The 23,400-nt window shown below is 41.4% G+C and overlaps 1 protein-coding gene across 5 annotated transcripts in view; it reads right to left on the bottom strand.

Annotated features, from left to right (window-relative positions):
• Ptpro (protein tyrosine phosphatase receptor type O) overlaps window positions 1-10,889 on the bottom strand; it is a 216,303-nt gene extending 205,414 nt beyond the window's left edge. For 4 of the 5 annotated variants that reach the window (XM_034511957.2, XM_076940702.1, XM_076940704.1 and 1 more), the window contains exon 1: window positions 10,537-10,757. In XM_034511957.2, coding sequence (XP_034367848.1) covers window positions 10,537-10,611 — 75 coding nt within the window. In that variant the 5' untranslated portion in view covers window positions 10,612-10,757. Of the gene's footprint in view, window positions 1-10,536 lie in introns of all 5 variants that reach the window. The other variant, XM_034511956.2, reaches the window with a different exon arrangement.
• Window positions 10,890-23,400: the final 12,511 nt, after the last annotated feature.

Raw genomic sequence — 23,400 nt, 5'->3', positions numbered from 1 at the left:
CCCTGTCAGCTTTAGGGTTGGGGGTGGGAACTGAGCTCATGCCAAAGAGCCATGCCCCTGGCTACTTTCCAGTCTGTAATAAGACTAGGTCCTGAGTACTCTAGCTTCGGCCCATCCCAAAAGCTACAGGCCTGCAGTGAGCTTAGCTGGGACCAGCTGTTCAGATCTAGGCCAGTTAGTCTGTCCAGAGCGTAGAAAACTATGAGTCAGGGGATACAGGCTAGGCTACTGGAGAAATTGAAGGGACAGTAACACACACAGCCAACTCAGCTTTTCTTCCACGAAGAGGGCAGTGCATTACTAAATGACATACAGCCAGCACAGAACAGAGCCAGAATTCAAGTCAAAATCTTTACTTGCCCCCGCCCCCAAGGAGACAGTCTATGCTCCTTAAGTATTTTCTGATGGGATTTGGTATAGAAAAATGAGAAATAAAATCCTGTCACTGTAACATTGGAAAGCTCTGCTAGTGGTTTGGTTTGTGATGGCTCACACTCACAGATAGCACCCACAGAAGCAATACCCCCCTTTCTCTCCAAATCCCTGATCCAAATTTCATGCTTGTGATCAGTATCTATGACAATATATGCCCTTAATTAATGTAAATGCATATGTGAATCTTATATACTTGACCCTTGGGCTTATGGCTTAATGTAACAAACTTCAGAAGGTTGAAAAATACAAAGGCCTTGAAAAAAAAATAATGCATTTTAGCGAGAAGAACATGCATGTTAGGGCAGTTTAATGATTTTGACATATATATATAATGTATATTATATTACATAGATGTAGGCAACAAGTTTGGAGTACATATCTCCAGAGGGTCGTGATTTTCAAGTTTACTGTTTAGAAAGAAGAATCCTTTTCTATCTGTTGCTTTTAAGTTTTTGTTATGGTGTCTACTTTGAGTTCTTAATATATTAATATAAAATTGTTGTGACTATTGAATATTACAAGTGAAGAATTCCCCACTTCAGATCTGTGAAAGGCCATCAAGAAAGCTGATTGGAGGCTTCAGCATAGCAACAAGTATTTCAACAGAGTCTTTCTACGTTCTCCATTAACCTTCAAAAGAAAGACGTTCTATAGGCCAAGGTAGGAAATAATGCAGGTAACAGTACACAGGTGATCACAGCTTTAAAGACCCTGTAGTCTTTTTGAGTTTCTAATGCACAAAATATAAATCCAAGAGTTCTGCCCCAGATAACCCGAAAGGTAGCTGAGTTTTAGCAGATTTTGATAGTTGAAAGCAACAAGGGTAGCAACGACTTCACACGTTCACACGTGCATAAGCTCAGTGTTTAAAGTCCAAAGCATTTCATTCTAAACTCTTGCAATTGCTTTAGTGAGAAGCTTTTGCATACCAGCATTTCCATATTGCAAATCCCTGGAGTCTAACCACTTTAAGAGAAGCCTGTAGCTGTTTTCGAGAGACTAATTAAAAAGTATAATTCGGTTAAGGAAGACTGCAGAAGGAAATTCCCCAGCACTGTGTGTATATTACAGCACAGTAAGTTTGGTCACGTCTTGCCACTACATTTAAGTGTAAATAATGGTTTGTATCAGTGTATTTTAATCCAAAATGCCTGTTTTTTATTTTTTATATATCTTTAAGGGGAGAACCACATAACTCAATATTTAAAGACACATCACAGACAGCACACAGTTAATTTTTGTTTCTATTTGTGGTTTTGTTGTTGGCTTTTTAAAGCCCCTCATAATGTATTCTGGAAATTGTGATCCTTCTGCTTTGCATCCAGACCTCAGCCCAGTGCTGGATCACAGGGACATGACACCACACCTACTCTTCCTTGATTGTAAACTTAGGAGCTAGGAATTTGAAGCCATTTGTGATGGTGTGTTTCCCTGAAAAGGCAGGAGAATCAAGAGTTTAAGGTCATCCTCAGTTACAGATCATATTTAACTAAAAGGCTCTGTCTTAAATAAATATTCAGAATTTTGAGAACAGTCAAATAATAGGCATTTTCTAGTCACAATTGTAAATGCCATGCTTATCCTTGGTGGTTTGGGGCAAGAACACACCTTACACTAATTGTTTTCACTATGACAGATACTTGAAAAAAAAAAAAAAAAAAAAGCAACTCACAAGGAAGAGTTCCTTTTCTTCCTTCTTTCTTTTCTTTCTTTTTTTTTTTTAAGGAATCCTTTTTACATGTATTAATATTTTGCCTGCATGTATTTGAACCAAGTGCATGCATTTCCCTTAGAGGACAGAAAAAGGCACTGGATCCCCTGAACCAGAGTATCAGACAGTAGTAAGTGGGTGCTGGGAACCGAACCTGGGTCCTCTGCAAGCACATCAAGTGCTCTTAACAACTGAGCCAACCAGAAGGGAGAGTTTCTTTTGGTTCTCAGTTTAAGGTTATAGTCCACAGTTGCGGGGAAGTCACCAAAAAACGTGAGGCAGTCAGTCTCGCTGAGTCTAAAGTCGGAAACAAAAGATGCTGGTACCCAGCTCACTGTCTCTTTTATGCCTTTTTATTCTGTTTATGACTTCAGCCCCCGGGATGGCGCTACGGACACTAAGGGCAGCTTCTCCTTCCTCAGTTATCCTCTGGGGAACATGGTTATAGAATGTGCAGATGTGTGTCTCGTCTCCAGTTCACCATCACATTCTCAATGTTTTCATTCCTACACTTCCGATTTCAATATTGTCTAATTAAGTAGATTTCCCTGAGCAACAATGATGTTGATACTTCAACATCATTTTTTTTTTTTTTTTTTACAAACCAACCAATTGACTTAAGTTGAAAACTCCTGGCTAGAAAGATGACGTATGGCAAGGAGCCTTATCCCAGTGATGCTGCTTCAGGGACTTACAAGGCTTATAGAAATACCTTCTTAGAAATATCTAGAAATATTGACTTTGTTGTGAGTAAATATTATTAAACTTAATAAAAAAATTTAAATTTTATTAATTTGTTGTGAATTAATATATAAATTACTTTTAAACTTATTTAAAACAAGAATTTCTAGTATTACTTTTTAATTCTGTAGATGCAATTTAAAAATTGTTTTACATTCATTTATTTTTGTGTGTATGTGAGAGTGCATGCATACCATGAAACATGTATGTTTCTTGGAGGGCAACTTCCCAGAATCCTTTCCTTCTGCCTTGTGGGTTCTTGGATTAAACTTGGACCATTGTGGTGGGCAGCAAGCGCCTTTACCTGCTAAGTTCCGTGGCCAGGCCTTTAGATGGAATTTCTTACCATAAATTCATGGAGTGACGGGAAGCATTGCTTTCAGCCATGATTCTGAAAGCATAAATAATTTAATTACAGTTTCTCCTTAATTCTGGTTATGCTTGGGCAACAAACAAAAAGGAAATGAAAGTGATAGAAAACCATTATAGCTAACCTGAGTTTAGCACAATAGCAATGCATTAATAGACCATTCATATAAACCAATCTGCTACAGGATTTTTTAAAGTGAGCATACACAAGTGAGTATATTCTTTAAATTTGTTTTTGTATTTCAGCTGCTTGAGATTTTAATCATCTGTTTGTTAAGCTGTATGCTAACATTTTAATGATCACAACATTAATTCAATTGGCGTCTTGTGCCTGCTGTTTACATTCACAAAAATGCCTACGATTCAGCATGTGGCTCATGTTTAACCTTCAACCACTTACGTGTCTTACTATCTTACATGTCCTCTCTGGGAACACACATCTAACTGCATTGTGTGACGTTTTTCTGCTTCTATGTCTGTGTCCTCATTATGCCATTGCAAAGACACAAGTGACTGTTAGCCACTCATTCCCTGCAGCGTTTGTCAATTCTTGGCCCCTAATAGATGATCAGTAAGTGATTGACTGAATGTAACTGGACAATAATAAATCACCATCCTGTACTCCAAATGACAGACTTCATACTGAAGAAGGAATGTAACTTCCCAGTGCTCCCATTTGGTTTTGGGAAAAGACCCAACAACAACAAAATGCATAGGCTGCTCTGTCAGGAAAACTAGAAGGTAAGGAAAATGAACTAAGTTCACAGGGGGATTGATAGTGAAAGTTCAGAAACCGGAGCATGTGGGTTTACCATATTCTCATCCATAAACAAGCCAACTGATCTGTATTTCGGGGAAAAAAATAGAACAAAATGAATGTCTTAGTTGTCTTAAGAGAGCTGAATGAAATAGCACACACACACACACAAAAGGAAATATTTATCATTTGAATCAATACATTGGTATTTGTGATTGAATCATATATTGATACATATATGAGTTTTCTTTCTTTTTAGATTTATTAATAAAGGCTCACGAATTACTAGTGCAAAATAGATTTCTTTGATGTATTATTTACTTTAAGATAGGAACAGTTTTCTCAGAAAGTGAATGGTGCTTCGTTCTTCTTTGGAAAAAGCATTCTAAGAGTAGCACGTGGTCTGTGAAGCCGCTCAGTGAACAAAGGTACTTGCCACCAAGCCTGACTGTCTGAATTCCATTCCTGGGACCCACATAGTGAAGGAACAAACTTTCGCCAGCAAGTTGTCTTGCTGTAGACTGCACGAGAGGTTTTTATAAAGTTGTTTTTTGTTGTTGCTGTAATTAGAGTTTGTGTTTTCACTTACTTTCCTCAATGGCTCATAGAAACCATATGGAACCTTCTGGAATCAATAGCACCAGAGAACAGAGGAGAGTCTTTGTTATGGTAGCTATGTCTCTGAACCTGTTCACATTCTTATTTCCTCTACTTATACCAGGGTGCCGTCAAGAAGCACCTTAAGCGAGGAAGTGTGTACTTTGGGTGACAGTTTAAGAAGAGCTTCAGTCCCATCATGGCAGAGACAGCGGGACTCACAAGGCAGCCATTCACACTACATCCAGGAAGCAGCTGAGAAGCAGCCGGAAGTGGGACCAGCCTATAAAATTCCAGGAACCCACTTCCTCGGGTGAGACTCCACCTCCTAAGGTTCCTTGGCCTTTCAGAACAGTGCTAACAGCTGGAAGCCAAGTGTTCAAAAACCTAATCCAATGAGGCATATTCTACATTTAAATCACAGGGCACCTGATTCTCCTGGCTTTGGCTTCTCGAATTTATTGACGTTAGTGTGCTATGAAGCTCTCATTCGCTCATTTAAGCAGACAGAACTGAGACCAGTGGGCACCAGAGAAGAGTTGTGTAAGTGGCTGGGCAATGACTCAGGATTAAACCCCTCCGTGGGAGCTACCAAGAGTAGGTTGAAAAGGACCCGTTAGAGGCACTGTTCTCAACAAACCTTAGAGGGTGTCCTAAGGCTAAGAATATAGAAATATTGACCCAGTAGGGATGGTAGAGTTCATGTGGAGTGGTGATACGAAATGGAAGCCAAAAATATTTTTGGTATACCCTATATTGGCTGTAACACACACACACACACACACACACACACACACACACACACACACACACACTAGCGTTTTTAGGAACCATTTGACCTTAAGCATGTCAATTGTGGCTTGCCTTTTTGAGAAAGGATTCCATCTTACTGTGATCATAGGTAGCCATGAGCTTAAAATCTTCCTGCTTCAAGCCTTCTGAATACTAGGTTGGCAGACATGCAGCAACCATTTCCAGTTTCAAAGGCTACAGGGTTGTTTTGTTTTCTTTTGTTTTGTCTTTTTTTTTTTTTTTTAACCCTGGCTATACTGCTCTACAACCAACTGTAAACTCCTGATTGTACCTTCCAAATGATGGGAGTATGAGCTTGCCTGCTTGTCACTGCTCTTTTCAGTTTTTTAAATATTTTTTAAAAGATTTATTTATTTTTATTTTAGATAAACAAGTGTTTTTCCTTTGTGTGTGTGTGTGTGTGTGTGTGTGTGTGTGTGTGTGTGTGTGTGTCTGTGTCTACCATAATTGTGCAGTACCTGTATGACCAGAAGAGGGTGTGAGATCCTCTGAAACTGGAGTTACAGAACTAGCATGTGGGTGTTGAGAACTGAATCTGGGTCGTTTGCAAGAGTAATAAGCACTGTTATCCACCCAATCACTTCTCCAGACTCCAATTACTGCTTTTTAACCAATAAAAAGCAAGTAACCACTTAAGAAACATTGATGAATAAATACATGTATTATTGGGGATATCTATTTTAAAAAAAAAAACGTACTCATTTTTCGATTTGTGATTTTAATAATATACTAGTGCCATACTATTAATAGTAAACCTTTATCAATCGCATACTAATATATTATTAAAATCATTATAATTATGATATTTAACTGTTATAATGATAGTTCTTCAGTTTTTCCTTATATAGACATGTTCACAAGTCATTTATTAGAATATTTCAGAATACTTAAAAGCTATTTATATAGTGAAGAAAACTGTTATCCAGATTATTAAGTTGTTGTCACACTTCTAATGCCAGATGCTAGCACACAGGGAAAGACAACAGTTATGAGACAAAACTTTATTTCCAAAGTATTTATACTCTACTTGGATTCATTAGATGAGGACCATTAAACACTGTGTGGTAGAGCTCATCTTTGCACTGGGTTGCGCATATGAGAATGGAGCATCGGTGGATCCATGCATCTGGACTCATTAAACTAGAGCAGAGGAGAATAGATTTCTGTGGCCATTGCTCTTAAGCTCCCTATTTTGTCCCATTGCCACTGACCAACACAAATATCCTTTCCAAACATTTGCTCAAGACTCAAGTTGGCTAAGGGCAGGGCAGGTGGCACGCTGGAAAAAAATGCTTACTATGCAAACATGAAGACCTGAGTTTAGATCCCCACTACCTGTGTAAAAAGCCAGCAGAGGAAATATGTCTATAACCCCACAAGTGGTCCCCAAAGCTCTCTGGCCAGTGGTCTATCTTGAGCAGTGAGCTGAGCTCAAGTTTCTGTGAGAGATCCTGTTTTAAAAACATGAAGAAGATGAATAGAGGGTGACAGCAGAAGGCACCTGATATCAACCTCTTGTCCCTGCATCTGTCATATATGCTCATACTACACAGAAACATACATAACACACAGCAACTCGGCAGCTAGTCTACAGTTTAGGCAGAGGAATACTGCATTCTCTCTGCCATACAACAGCAGTCCTTTATGTCACAAAGATCTAAAGCAGAAATGTGCTCACAGTGGCTCAACCCCCATCACTTGCAAACACAGAGGCAATGTCCATCCACAGAACACTCAAGATAAAATTTCCATTGGAAAATGAGACCTGCAGACTGTGCATGAGAGAGACAGAGAGAGAGAGAGAGAGAGAGATCAGAGAAAGTCAGAAAGACCATGAACCACAGGTATTTACCTAAGAGTTAAATGGCCAATATCATAACATTCAAAATATTAAACACAGAAGTTTAAAAAATAAAGTATTAAAGCCCCTTTCAAAGTTAATGATCTTTGATGACATCTAATGTAAGAACAGATATATAGAAAAATAGGCAGAATAACAAATGAATAAAAGACTCATGCCAAGTCTACTGGTGAAATGGGGAGCTTCCAGTTGACCATTAATAAGCAACACTTCAGGGAAGACAGACTTCAAATTCCGATGAGGTCATAGTCTGCAGCTTGCATCTTAGTTGACAGAGCACTGGTATTGACTGGGTGGATGATATAGGAAGCCATTTTCAGGAAAGGCAGTAAAAATGTGATGTTGTGTTATTTGCAGCAGGAATTATGGGAAGACTTACAAGAGGGAGATACTAGATATGCCTTCCATTTGATTCATAGACGGAAGACTTGAGACCAGAAGGCTTTTGATTGATAACAGAGCTTTGATTGCTTTTGTATCTAGTTGCACATACTTGCTTACCATAAACATCAGTATACAATTCTAAGTGTTCCCTGACTAGTATTGGGTGTAGGTCACATCACCTCATGCAGATATCACCTCATGAAGTGCAGTGGCGGACTCAGACAACCTGACCTACCTTGTTAAACGGATCCATAACTGAAGCATGCACAAGCCATGATATACAAAGCATTGAACACTCTGCCCCTTCCAGGTTCCCTCAGAGAAACTGATTATAACCTGAATAGCATACACATCCCCATCTCCCCACAGCATATATCCACCTAAATTATAGAAAATTATAAAATAATTCATAATTTTCAATTATGAAATTGTAAATCAAGCTTCACAGTTGAAATATTTGACTTATGTTCTTTAGAAATTCTTGCTCATATGGAGGATATAAATACAAACATTAATAAATGCTTGTCACAATTAAGGATATGGATATTTTATAGGAGATGGGAGAATGGTTAGTCTCATGCCCATGGACCATTTTAGGTTGTACCATTGAGATCTGATAGACTATTTGACAATTAATAAAGGATAGTTTTCAGGTTTATGCCACCATATGCATGGTTATATCTATTTTTGTTGATTCCTTGTTTAGTAGTTTGAATTAAAAACCTCAAAATTATAAAGAAATTATCCTGTATGCCTAAAGTGCCATATAATACACTAACCACAAAATGTATGATATTTTACTGTATGCCTAATTTAGCACTTTGAACATCTCTTCTTAACTGTAAGGAAGTGTGATTCAATCAAAGAGCATGTGTGAAAATGCTTTGAGACTTAGTGGCTTTTCAATTTGTAGATATTCCTTTTTTTGGTATACTTTATACTAAAGTGAAACAATGTTATACTTCCAAAAATAAATATTAAAACTTCCCTAGAAACATTATTTTTCTCATTAGTGTAATACTTCTTTAAATAAGATTTATCAATGTATGGGCTATGGTGTGCAGCTTATCATAATAGAGATTTACTAGCAAATGTTGAGAAATACACATATTATGTAAAAGAGAGTGAAAGTCTGTTACAGTCACTAAGATACCACCATGCTATTCCTGATATGCTATCCCTAATGAATTTTCTTAGTCTATTATCATGTTTTGAGTTCAAACTTCTGACACCTTTTTCTTTGCATTTTAACTTTAACATTCTTTTTTCTTTCAAGCTAAATAGTCTCATTTCTACTAAACAAAAACCTGAAGTTATTCTGAAGGCCACATATATATCAGATCTCTCTCTCTCTCTCTCTCTCTCTCTCTCTCTCTCTCTCTCTCTCTCTCCTCTCTCTTCTCTCTCCCTCTCTCTGTTCTCTGTCTCTCTCTGTCTCTCTCTCTCCTCTCTCTCTGTCTCTCTCTCTCTCTCACACACACACACACACATACACTCACACACTTCTTTGCTATTATCAGGAAAACATGTACCTCTATTTTTCATCTTAAGTTCACAAAGAGTGTTACCTAAACAGCTCAGTTGTTGCAAAGTCTGACAAAGGGTTAGAAAAATTAATTATAAAAAACTCAGTATGCATATTATATTTTGGTATGTACTACAGAGAAGCAGATGAAACATGCAACTGAATTTAGTATTTACGAGATTTTAAAATAAAATAATGACTAACAACTTAAGAATTGGGCACATATCGAATACAGCTCACAACTTCACTCGTGTACTCGTTTGCTGTTTACCCAGAGACTACCTTTCCCTGTGATCCAGGAAGACAAGAAGGAAATATAGAGTAGTTTTGCACTCATGCTACCGGGGATTCGTGAGTCCTGCTCACTATAACCTTGGGGGGCATTCATAATTAATGGGCATATAAGCAAGAAGTGACTCCTTAATGCGGAAACATTTGCAGTCATTAACTGCTGACCTTCCCTCACTAGGTATCCTCGTGGTGCTGAAAGGATAGCTCCGGATCACCTGTGGCCATTCTAGAGTTGCTGAGGCAAGAAGGGAGAAAGGACTAGGAACGGAACGGAAGGAAAGCAGACCCTGGGAACCAGGGATAAGGGAGTACCAATTTCTAACTTCCCTTAACATGCCAAGAAAGAGCTTTAAAAAAAAACTACATGCTTTAAGTGTCGAGATTTTGTTTTTTAAACAGTATCTCCCTTTTCACTTTTTTTTTCTCAAAGTACAATTTTGAGCCACACGTTCCAAAGAGGATAGGAAAAGATGAATTTTATAAATTATATATTCCACCATTAAAATCAGTGGCAGCATCCTGTTAACGAGAGGATGGAACTATGGAGAGTGTTTACCAGGCATCCCCAGGCGGATGGAGGCTAAGACAGGGAGAGACCTCCCCTGGAGTTGAGCTGATTCCTTATTCAATGGAACCCTCTCCCTCGCCCCGCCTGGCCGGTGCGTCTGATCCAGAGCTCAGCGCCCTGCGTGTAATTCCTGCAGAAGGCGAATTGACTGAGACAAAGCAGCCGTACCGAGGCTCCACTGGGGGAGGGCGCGAAGGTGAAGTGGCACTGGGGTGCAGTGGGGACCACTAAGAAAAAAGTGCCTTCATTTTGCCTGTGAAAGCCCTATCCCGCAAGCCTTTCGCTGAGGTAGCAGAGTACAAAGGGCGACAACTGGAAGGCTCAAACTTCCAGATCTTTCCACCCGCAGCTACACAGCCCACCCGGCACAGCGCTGAGGACAAAGCGTGCGCTGCTGGCGCTCCCCGCCTGGTCACCGCACCCTGAGCGAATAGCTTCCCACGGCGGGATGGATCCCCCATCTCCGAGGACTGGGGGTCCCTACCTTGAGCAGCACAAAGAGCCCGAGCAGAGGTAGCAGGCGGTGGCCCCCGCGCGTTCCCCTAGGCAGGTGCCCCATCGTGGCGCGACCAGGAACCCGGGAGGGACGGCAGCGCCAGCGGGTCCCTGTGGCGCTTACAATGACCAGTCCCGGCTGGCAGCCTTAGACCTCGGGCGCCCGGGCGGCTCCAGGCGGCCGCATGTCGCCTGGCAGGTCCTCCCGCGCCTCCGGATGGATCGCTCTCCTCTTCTGTGCCCGAGTCCTGTTAGAACGTGCCAGGAGCCAGCGTTGCTTAATGGCTAAGGATGGAGAGGGTGGGGATGGCAGTGGGCGAGGCTCTGCGCCACAGCTATAGCGGTTGCCACGGGAGGCAGGGGTCGGGCGTGCGGAGGGAGCTGCCGGGGCTCCGCAGGCAGGCAGCCCTCAGCGGCCCCCTAGCAACAGGGGTGTTCTCTCTCAGAGCAAGGAACTCCTCAAGTGCAGATCTCGGGTCCTCCCACCAGGGCCTGCCCGCTTCCCATTGCTAGGCAGCCCCCAGACCAGGCTCCGCCTCAGCCTTTCCAGAGTCTCCTAGGAGGAGTTGTTTGCAGGTTTTCCTCTCTGATGCCTCTTACCCCAGGTTCTTCTCAACCTCTGTTCCTTTGCCCTTGTACTTATGGTCACTAGTGACAAGTGACACTTAAATGTTTTCGAAAAGAGGGGTGAATCTAAACTCATATACCCACGATTTCAGTTCAATTCCCCCATAGCATCGCATTAATCACCCAGGGAAACTGAGCAAGTCTGTGAGTTTCCCCACCTGTCCTGTTACCCACACCTAGCTCACAGTATTTTACACATATTTAGAATATGTGTGTAATATATTCTCAATGTGTGTGAATACTCTAAGTACTCTGAATTATCCATGAATAACTAATCTAAGACTTTAGAATCACAAGCAAAGAAGACTTTCGTGCAGTGTGTCTCATGTCTATTAAACTATCTCTAGAGGTTTTATGTAGTTTTTGAAAGAAAACTCTATTTAAAAAAAAAAAGAAGGATGCTGTGTTAAGTCTTTTCTTTTTATCATGTAAATGTCCTGGGTGTGTCCTGAGGTAATGGAACTTAGTTTTTATCCTTCAAAATGTGGCACCAGGTGACAGCAAAGGGCACTTTGGTGGTGCACTTAGCACAGCACCAGTTCTCTGGGGCACAGCTGAGGAACGGTGGCCTGCCAGGGGACCCGAGTCCTCATCTTTTTTTTACAGGAGGATTGGAAACTAAAAAAAAAAAAAAAAAAAAAAAAAAACCAGAAGAGTGGTCTGGGCTTGTGTGCGAACGTTTCCCTGGCTGACCAAGAACAGGGTCCACAGCCCACACACCCTGATGTGCTTCTGTTCACCGCCCTGCCCTTTGTTGCCCTGACTCTCATGCTTGCACTCTGACTCTCATGCTCTCTCTCTCTCTCTCTCTCTCTCTCTCTCTCTCTCTCTCTCTCTCTCTCTCTCTCTCTCTCTCTCTCTCTCTCGGTTTTTGCAGCTTCATACTTCTGGCCCAGACTCGAGGGCTTTCTAAGAAACAGTTCCTGAGAGCTGCACTTCCAGAGCCTTTGGTTTGACGTGTTTTTTTTTTCTTTTGTTTTGAAGCTTTTGAAATTGGCTTTCCTTTTCGAGCTTCATCAAAGAGGCTCCACGGTGATCTAATTTCCAGACAGAGATGCTTAGGTTGGGGCCTAAGTGGTGCTCACAAGATGCCAGCAATTGTTCTTTTAAATAGAGTTTTATTTTAGTATCAATATGTGAATTAAACACATGTGTAAGGTTGTCCATATACGTGTGTGTGTGTGTGTGTGTGTGTGTGTGTGTGATCTATTTTAGGCATTAGGAAGCAATTTTCTCAAATATTAATCTTATAAATGCAAAAGGCACTTTCAAAATGTGTTATTTTAAATCCTCCTACCTGGTTGTGTGTTTTTACTTTCTCTCTGCTCAGTTCAATCGCAAATTGCTGAGCCCTTTGGCTCTCGCACAGATGTGTGCCTAGACCACTTTAGGGAAGCAGCAATATCAAGTGGTTAGTGCATCACCACCCAGGAAAGCATTAGTAATTAGCATGATTAATATTCCATTAGTGGCATGTGACTCCACGACCTGAAGACTGGAAGTTTATTTGGTAATCATAGAAGAGATAAACATTTTACACAGTGATCACAGGAGAAAAAATAGTCTCGTTTGATATTATATCTAAACCAACAACAGGATTGAAGATTCTTACCGGAGACTCCCACTAAGAATGTGTATGTGGCATTGTCTGGGGTATGCTTCTTCAGACCAATAGCTGGTTTTCCATTGCAGTGTTTCTAAATATGTTAAATCTTACTACATTCGTTTCAAGAGTCCCAACAAGAATGGCCACAGGTAGCATTAGTATGTCCAGTCATTTTGGTCACCAGTTGCCTGAAAGTATCCATTAGGTTTTTGCATCTCAACAATGCTGCTTCCTAAAGAGGGATCAGATCATTGTATTCTCTAGATGTCACTCTGTCTGAAGAAAGATAAACATGAACAAAACGGTTGAATTTAAGATGAAATGGCTCCAAGAATGAAACAAAGCTGTTTACTTGGAAAATGATAATAATTAGTAGCTAGTGATTTGTTAAGTCTGAAAGATGCAGACTTATCTATTTATTTATTTGATCGGAAGAAACAGTCTTTTTCTAAATATGTAAAGCTCTGTCCTTGCCTTTGTGGGTCACATCTATCTTTCACATACAAACAGGGGTAATAGCAGCCTGGGAACACAGCTAGAATCGCTCCGAGAACCCTAATGACCAGTCACGTGGGACTCCTGCACTGCCCTGGGCAATGAAGCTCAACTGTGTCCCCCAGAGACGGCTATAATGCAGGTCCACGTGTGGAGTCCCAGCTTCTAGGACTGAAATAGCTTGCACGGCTGTCTGCAGTTTCAGTATTAGACAGTTGTTCATATGGGGGCTTCTCACTGACAAATAATTTGCTTTTTGTAAATTACAGGGAGAAGGAAAGCTTAAGTCAGGAATCATCAAACATCCCCCCACTTGAAACACTCACTATAGGCATTAAGACTGCCAACCATGTTCTTCGGATTACAATGTTTACCACATGTGAACTGAAGATTACACAGAGTGAGTTCTCAAGATAAGGACAGCCGTAACCCTTCGGTTTTCCATCTTTGGATATTTGTTTGGTTCTTCCTCTCCCCACCTTCATGAGGCCTGACTTCTCACCTAAGAACTGTGTTGACAACTCATAAGCTCCGTGTCTTTCAAAGTGCACATGATTGAAAGCTCTCGGGTGAACAACAGGACAGAACTACCAAGACTTGCCCCACTGGGAAAGCAGAGGGACACACTACCAAGGCTTGTTTCCCCTTCACATGGAGATGCATCACTTGTTAGCTCTTTTTTTCCCCGTCAATAATTTCTAAGACGTCTTCTTTTTTACTTTACACCTTACATAGTTAAAAAAAAAAAAAAGAAAGAGCCAAAAGGAAATAATACATTATAAGATGTCTTTAAAACTCATAAATATCTACTTTAAAAACAAGAAAACATATGTTGTAGAAAATCTAAGTAGATATTTATCACTGGACACAAATATCAACTGTCTTACATTAGGAAGGCAGATCGCTATTGTTTAAATGATGTTCCTTGTTTTGGGTTCATGCTAGGATTCCTGGTTATTTCTAACATTTAGATTACCCTCAAACAGGGTTAAGTGATTTATCTTATATTTTTGCAGATGATTTTTTTTCTAAAAAGTAATGTTAAAGGCAGCTTTTGTGGAAATCTATCAGCCCGAGTAGTCATAGACTTTTTAAATAGGCAGCCTTGGTGGATAGTACCAACTTAGATAAGAACAAGTGAATCATAGGTGGAGTCATAGTGACCTGACCCCTGAACCTTCATCCAGCTGATGCCCTGTTCTGAAAGATATCTGTACTCCCCCTGAACACTTACGCTCCTGCATCATCCCCTTCCCCACATCCTGCATTTTTGTGTTTATAACCCCTGTTAAAAAGTAAAAATTATGATTTGATAATGAAATAAAGATAGAAAAAACAAAAAACAAAACAAAAAGTAATGTTAACAATACATTTCTAAAATATTTTTCTGGTCATTCTAGACATTGCTGTCAACTACTCAGCTCCTCCTCATGTCCAGATTTTGTGGCTAATTCTACTCTAAAGTTCTAACAGCCTGTGTAGGAGGGTTGACATTAGCTTGTCAGGAAGAAAGGTTAGAACCTGACTATGATTTGTAGCTGAAGAAAGACATAGCATGGGGTAAGTAGAAACGGCATCTCCTCCTCCCTCCCTCCCTCCCTCCCTCCCTCCCTCCCTCCCTTCTTTATTACCCTTCAAATTAAAAGCACACAACTTAACACCTCCTGTCTTCTGCGTTTCTAACATATAAGACCATCCAAATGCATGTCACCTTACAAATGGCTATGAATGGGCAATTACAGAGAATCTGGTGATGACGATTCCAGAAGCTGTATACAGATCATGAAACCATTAATCATAGGTTTGGAGAATGCATTGTCTGAATGGATGAGGATTCTACCAAGAGCATAATCACATTTCATTGACATCTATACTGGAGGTCAATCACAGTAAACCTATTTTTCATGCTAAAATGATAAAGCTGATAATATTCCAAATCTAATTGTGAGAGAAGATGAGAAGTTGACTAGGGGTGGGGTGGGCCATACTACTAATGGACTGAAGAAAGATGGAGAAGAAAACCATTTGAGAAAGACATTGTGCTAACTGAAGAGAAATTAGACAGGAAAAGCCACAAGCTGTATTGTTCTATTTATGTGAGTTTTTGGAAACTACAAATCCACACATCAAAAAGTGGGTCAGTGTTTTCCAAGGCTTGGAAGTCGTGGATGAAGTCAGCCAGAAAGGAACCACAGAAATTCTTGGACAGAGGAGATGTCCTAAATTTTTATTTTGCTGCCTGCCATATCTTGGCACTTACCAAAGCTCAACAAACTTTAGCTATATGGATTTTGATGTGGTTGCGTTAACCAAGAGTCATTTAAATAGTGGTTCTCAACCTGAGGGTCGTGACCCCTTTGGGGTTCAAATGACTCTTTGACAGGGATTTCACATCAGATATTTGGTATATCAGATATTTATATTACAATTCATAACAGTAGCCAAATTATAGTTAAGAAGTAGCAATGAAAATAATTTTGTGGTTGAGATATGGTTGAGGTTCACCACAACCTGAGGAATCGTCTGAAAAGTTCTCAGCACCAGGAAGGTGGAGAATCACTGATGCAGATGGATCTCAGCTTATTTTCAAACTCATTAAGTTGTGCATAGAATATATTTAAAATGCATTTTGTTTCTCTCTGTGTGTCTTTGTCTGTCCCCCGCCCCGTGTGTGTGTGTGTGTGTGTGTGTGTGTGTGTGTGTGTGTGTGTGTTTTCCTAGATGCTGGTACAGGTACATGTGGGGACCAGAGGTCAACCTGAGTTATTGTCCCTCAAAAGCTTCCATCTCATTTTTTTATACAGAATCTTTCACTGAACCTGGGGCTTGCCAGTTAGGCCACGTTGAATAATCAGAAAGTTCCAAAGATCTCCTTGTCTCTGCCTCTAAAGCATATGTGCTCCACCAAACTTTTCTCCCTCTTTCTTCTTCTCTTTCTCCTCCTCCCTCCTCCTCCTTCCCCTCCTTCTTCTCTTCCCCATCCTCCCTCTTCTTCTCCCTTTTTACATAGGTGCTAGGAGTTCTAAGGCCCTCATGGTTACATGGCAAACACTTAGATTCACAACCCCCCTTCAAAACCTATTTGCATGTCAGTTTATACCTGGATGAACTAATTTCAAAAGACTTAGGGCTTATCTATGTATCAGCATTTTAAACATCATTTATAAATAATTAACAATCAGAATTCTAGATCAAATTCAATTTGTTGATTACGTGTCTGGTTCCCTCAGAATCTATTTAGATGCAACCTCAGAATCCAGCTTATAGAATGAATTCTTTCTCTTCCTTTTTGTATTACAGATCAATTAATCACTAAGCCGCTTAGAAAGCATATATTTTTCAACTCCTGCCATCACAAGCATAATAGGAAGATGAAGATACAGTTGTTGATTTCTGGGAGCTGACAGTCTAGCAGGAAAGATGTCACAACTTAGGTGCAAAGATGGAGACAGATACAAACAGCATTAAGGGGAGGCAGAGGTAACTGACAGATCCGAGAGCCAGAAATCCAGGATTCCTTCTCAAATAAAGGAGTACAGTCAAGGTTATTAGGACTGAGGTGCAAAAAGCCCTTTGCTGCCACCAGTGTGGTGCAGGCCTGCCATGCCATTGTCCCAGGGATTCCACATAGAATCAGGAGGACCAGGAATTGCAGGACATTCTGGGCAACACAGAACCCTTCACCAACTCTTTGTTCAGTAACTACCCATAACTGTGTCTTCTTCCATGAGCATGCAATTTAGTATGGTTTCAAAAGTTTTTTGTGCAGGTAAACGTTGGAATAAGTCAGCCAGTGGAATGGGCCAGAAGTGTTGTGCATCGCTAGGTCTTGTCAAACCTCCGTGCACAGCCCTAGAGTCATAAAAAAACCAAAGCTGAAAGAACCTCTATCCTGCTGGCAGAAGAGAAACCCCCATCCCCCCATCCTCCAACCCTGCTAACCCCCCTTCCGGCCCCCACACCCCGGATCCTCCATGGACTTGCCTTGAAAGTTGCAGAGAGTAGTTTTACTCTGGAGTTTACCAGGTGCCAGGCAGAGGGAGTGAAACTGACAGAAAGTTTTTAAAACAGAAGTGATACAAGCAAAACACTTCAGAAAGCTGGGGTGAATCCGTGTTTTCATAAGGAGGCTGGGAAGAAGGAAGGAGTCTTAGCAAGTTGTAGGGATTACACAATTAAATGTTTGTCTCTGAATTCCAGATGGGGGAGAGAGCCAGTGAAGACAGAAGAGAACATCTGTGAAGATAAACCTTTAAACTTGCTTTGAGTCCCCTCTGCAGGAGGTGACTCCCCACCCAAGGCCAGTGCTATGTCCACACGTGGCAACAATGGCAGCCCTTAGGGCTCCAACCACACCTGTGGGAACCACCTGCTCTCCTGACATTTTGAGACACACGTGATTTCTATTTTAGGCTCACTCTCTCTACATGATTGCTTGCTTGCTTGCTTCTCTACATGGTCTTGCCCTACACTGACTTGCCAAGCCTATGCCTGCAGCTGGTATCCCTCAACTCCATGCCCTGAAGCCAAATCCAATGCCCCTGCCAACAGCCCAGAGTCCAGTGGAAATATAGTGGTGAAAGTAAGGATCAGCGTCAGGAGCTGGGGGTGTGGCTAAGGGACAGTAGATAGAGTGCTTGTCTATGTCATCCTAGTATTCTAGGTACTAAGGCGGTATGGTTGCCAAGGGTTTGAAGCCAGCCTGGGGTGCTTAGTGAGAGTGTCCCAACACAGACACACACACACACACACAGACACACAAAGACACACAGACACATGCACACACACACACACACACACTGCCTGTTTCTCACACATATACGTTATTTCTCTCACATAGCTCTCAAACACACACACACACACACACACACACACACACACACACCATTATGACAATAAGAGTCATGGACAAACACATCCAATGTAGAGCAGTGCATTTCAGAGCATCGTTATGTGAAGCCTCTCAGGCTTTGAAGGCATTCTTAAGCGATAGTAGATGTAAAGATAATACAACCAATGATCGCTGCTCTACTGTCGGAAGTGCAGAACGCAGCTGTGTTTAGAGATGAGCTGTCCTCATGTCTATAATTTTGAGCTGCACCAAAAGATAACAGATTGAGAGGTGGGGGGGGGGGGGTGGTTCTAAAACAACTTTAGCAAACCATTGTGGATAATAGCATTTAGTCTACAGGCACAGGTTCTTTGTATAATTCTTGTGTGTATTCTGTATCGGGCATCCATCGTTTAAGGAGAAAATGATCGACTGTGCGCCTTCAATTACTTCACCAATTGCTTGTATAATTTGCTCTACCCATAGTCTAGTGCATATATGTGTGCACTTACATCATGGTTCTGTTCTCTTGGTGTAGTTTTTCTGAAGCACGGGAGCTGAGTGGTGTCTATCAATGACACTCTTGACTCCTAAATATTTCACCAGCCTCAATATCATTGTGGCACCAAAGACAGAAAAGGGACTCCACAGTCTTATCGAACAGCTGCCGCTCAAACTGTCCCAACTAGCCACAAAATGACTCTTACCTGCTTAATTCCCATCCCGGAATCTAATCACTTGCTACAAACGCTGGGTGTTTCTTTAGTCTTTAAACATAACCATCACATTCTTTTTTTTTTTTTTTTTTTTCATTTTTTTCTAAATCCACTTTAAATTTATTTTATGCATATATGAATTTTCCCTGTGTATATTTTTGAGCATCGCGTTTGTGCAGTGCCCCATGGAGATCAGAGAGGGCATCAGATTCCCTGGAGCTGGAATGAGACGAAGAGCAGAAAGTGCTCTTAACCACCAAACTGTCTTCAACCCCTTCAAAAATATTTTTTAAAATTATTATTATTTGTGTGTACATGTGTGTGCATGTGTGTGTGTGTGTGTGTGTGTGTGTGTGTGTGTGTGAATAGGAGTAAGTTGTCACCCTGCATGATTTGGGTTGCAGAGATTAAACTCAGGTCCGTGGGCTTGGTAATAAGCACCCCTCCTGGATGAGCCATCTCTTCAGCCCTCTTTACCTTTTCTTTTAAATCTATAACATTGGCTCTTTCACAGCACTTACATCCTCACCAGATGCTACAAAGTATCCCAACCCCTACACTATCCATTGTTTCCACGCAGTCCACCCACTTAGTTCAGTAGATGCCAGGTTTGCTGCAGCCTGGAAGCTGAGAACTGGACATTTTGTGCACTTGTGCTAAACATTTTTTGGCAACGATACCTTGTAACTCTGAGGACGTTTTTTTTTTTTTTACCTTCATGCTGTGGAATACATACTTCCAAGCTATGTGATGGAGAGCAGGGCTTGAATTTATTATATGAATGAGGTAGTGATGGGAAACCTCCCCAAGGGAAAGGCCTCCTTTCTCCTTTCTGATAACAGGAGCTGTTTCGGGCTCATGCTCTAGAGCTGTGCGTCTGTCCCATTGGTCATGTCTTTAGTTAATGACTTCAGCATCCATGCAAACCTCGATCGTGTCCACTGTTACACTGGGTTTTTCAAGGTGATACTCTTTTTCAGTTCTTATTCTGGAGATGTTGTTTGAGCTTAACTGGGGGAGTGAGGGTCAATAGGCCCATTCCGTAGAGGCCTGAACATCTGTAGGCCCTTATTCTTGACATTTTTAACAGGTAGGAATCTCTTTATTAACTACTTCACTGCACAACAAGAAGCTGCTCTGACCAAAGTTGAGGGCAGTGCAAATCTGTGTGTACAAACATAAATACTTAAAATGGAGACTGACAACGTGTAACATTGTCATGTAACAAAACACCACCAACAGATTCTCTACTCCTATAGCCTATAGCTTTTCCAACCATGGACTTTGGTCATGTGTACAGTACCAGGCATGACTATTTTCCAATGGAGCCAGCTTCAAATCCAATCAAGAGAGTGATTGGCTAGCCCCATAAACAGAATCGTCTTTGTGCTACTGTGTCAGTGGGTATACACAGAGTGACAGACAGGTCATACTTATCTCTGGGTAAGACTGTCACCGTCTTTTCTTCTCCAGAAGCCAACATAGCACTTTCTGTCCCCATGAAAGCTAGCTAGCAAGGGCTAGCCAGCAAGGAGAATTTTCCGCTCAGCTCAAGACAGATTTCTCAATGTTCTATAACCAAAGCATGTAGAGTCTTCAGCAGAAGGGTCGTACCACCTAGTTTTGATGAGCAACTAAGCCCAATGGCAAATGACTGAAAATGTAAACACCAGCAGATAGCGAGGAGCGAGCGCTGAGAGGCTGGCCTCTAGAAAGGACTTGTCTGTGAAACACGTGAGTTCACAACAGCCATGGCTGTGTGAATATGTTAATATGAGATATGTTAATATGAGATATGTTAATATAGCAACATAGGATGTGATACCCACATACAACTTCCAAAAGTCAGAGTTGAAAATTCCAGCATGAGGCCTCTGGATGCACCACCTCTAGCTGAGGAGCTAACGGCAGTTGCTAGCTGTTAAGGAAGGGGGGTTGCTTTTCTTTGGAGAGAGGGTAGCCATTGGGAGTTTGCCCATGATCCAATGGATAGCTTCCCACAAGTGAGCATACGGGTCCCACTAACTGAGCTTAGTGTGCTACAAAAAAGAAACAAAACTACGTGAAGTTGGGATGGAGGTGGGAGAAATGTAGGAAGGATGAAGGAAGCTGGAGGGAGGGAGTGGGGGACGGACATGATGGAGATAGGTTTGTAGACACGAATGAAAGTTTCATATCTGAACCTCTCTCCCCCTCATATTAATTAACATCCTTCCTAAAGAAGATTGTTCTTCACCTCTTTCTAGTTTTTAGTTTCCCCAATTCTAACGTTGGTTTTAAAGTGTGTGGCGCTCCCAACATTTGCTGTCAACTTGACCTGGAAACGGCCGCGTTCCAGGCTGAGCACCACAGTGAGGGTCGCCGTCCCCAGTGTCAGTGTGGTAGCTTTGTGTTCTCAGCCTTTTCATTCTGAAGTTGAGAGATGATGCCTGGTGACTCTCCGGACTCCCACACTCACTGTGGCAATGACAGGGTGCCTCTGAAAGGGAGGCTGAAGGCAAAATGACACTTCTTTTCTAGGGAAAGTAATCCCTTCCTAGAATTAGAATCATCTTAGCAAAATTGTCTTGTATTTCACTGCCCTAAAATTTTCTTCCTGCTCAATCCTCACACTCATATGAAGCCTTGGTAGCTACTGATCTTTTCACTTTGTACAGCTCTGTGTTTTCCCAGTGTATAGCATGTGAATTAGAAAATAAAAGCATATCCTTCTCATACTAACTTGTTCTACTTAGCATTTAATGTCTCTCTCTCTGTCTCTCTCTCTCTCCCTCTCTCTCTCTCTCTTTCTCTCTCTCTCTGCGTGTATGTGTGTTTTAATAAATAACTTTAAAGTCATTGGACAGTACTCTATGGTAGGATACACTATAGCATATTTACTGATTGGCTTGCAGCACTGAACAATAACTAACCCTGTTGACTCTACCCCTACTGACTGCTAATAGGTAACTTTGTGAGTAACTGCCAAAGGCTCTTAGAAAGTGCCCAGAGCATTGCCACTCCCACCAGCAAGTGGGAGGATTCTTGTTGCTCCAGATTCTTCATGGCCCTGTAGCCTAAAGGATTCAGGGCATTCCAGTGGGTAAGGAGCAGGTGGTATCTGTTGGTTGCTTTGACTAGTGTTTCTTTCATGATATACACGATGCAAGCATCCTTTAATATGCATATATGACCCATCCGTTTCTTCTTTACCTTCCTGCCTGTTCAGGTTTTTCCCCTAGTTTTGAAATTGGGTTATTTGCTTTCATAGCGTTAGGTTTTAAAAAATCCTTTGTGTATTTTAGAAGCAAGGTTCCTTTCATAAGCATGTTGCTGTGAAATTATTTTCTCTCAGTCTTTGGCTCATCACTATATCCTCTCAACAGTGTGTTTCTAATTTTAGTGCGATCCAACCTACCATATTTTTTTTCCTCTCCTGGATTATGCTTTAAGTGTTTTGCCTAGAAACCCAACACACACACACACACACACACACACACACACACACCTCCTAGATTTTTTTCATCCAACACTTTACTACTTATCATCCTTTAGGATGGTCTAACAGTTGCAGCTTAAATCACATTGATCACTAAGCACTGTGTCTAGATCATATTTATACTTGACATCGATCATCAAGCATAGCCTCAGCTTCTGTTCTAAAAGAACAATGTGGAAATCTATTCTTGCAGAAAAACAAATTAAGTTAGGAGACGTTTCAAAAATAATCCATTAGCTTATGTGAATGGTACTGTGCTCCTACTATGTCCCATTTGTGTCCGGCCCTCAGAATGCAGAAGCTACATCAGCAGAGAGATCCAACCTAGAAGTGCCCTCAGGCAGCCATGTGTGGTGGGTACATGAGGATGACAAGGAGACAAGGGTGCATCTACTGCAGTGGTTCTCAACCTTCCTACTGCTGTGACCCAAAACAGTCCCTCACGTTGTGGTGACCCCCAACCATAAAATTATTTTTGTTTCTACTTCACAACTGTAATTTTTCTAGTGTTATGAATCGTAACGTAAATATTTTTGGTGATGGAGATTTGCCAAAGGGGTCACGAGCCAGGGGATGGTTCAGCAGGACCATTGCTGGGAGAAAGTCTGATGGAACACTGAACATGGCTCAAGACCTTGGCTTCTAATCTGAGAAGGCAGAAATGAGTCCAGGCATGGGAATGGGATGGTTGTGCCAAATGGTAAGTTCACTTGGCTTTTTGTAGAAGGCATGCTCTTGGAGAAGCAAGTTTAAGAAAACCATCTGTAGGAGTTCTCTGGTAGAATTTCTGGGGTCACTTATGTATACTAGCATACCATCTGCGAATAGTGATATCTTGACTTCCCCCTTCCCAATTCGTATCCCTTTGATCTCCTTTTGTTGTCTAATGGCTCTGGCTAGAACTACGAGCACTATATTGAACAGATAGGGGGAGAGTGAGCAGCCTTGTCTTGTCCCTGATTTTCATGGGGTTGCTTTGGGTTTCTCTCCATTAAGTTTTGTGTTGGCTATTGGTTTGTTTATATTGTTTTTATTATGTTTAGGTACGCTCTCAGGGACTAGACCACCAACCAAGGAGTGTACAGAGAGGAATCTATGGC

This window comes from Arvicanthis niloticus, chromosome 9 (assembly GCF_011762505.2).
Source record: "Arvicanthis niloticus isolate mArvNil1 chromosome 9, mArvNil1.pat.X, whole genome shotgun sequence".
In the NCBI taxonomy this organism is placed as follows: Eukaryota; Metazoa; Chordata; class Mammalia; order Rodentia; family Muridae; genus Arvicanthis; species Arvicanthis niloticus.
This window is presented reverse-complemented; position numbering and strand designations above follow the sequence as displayed.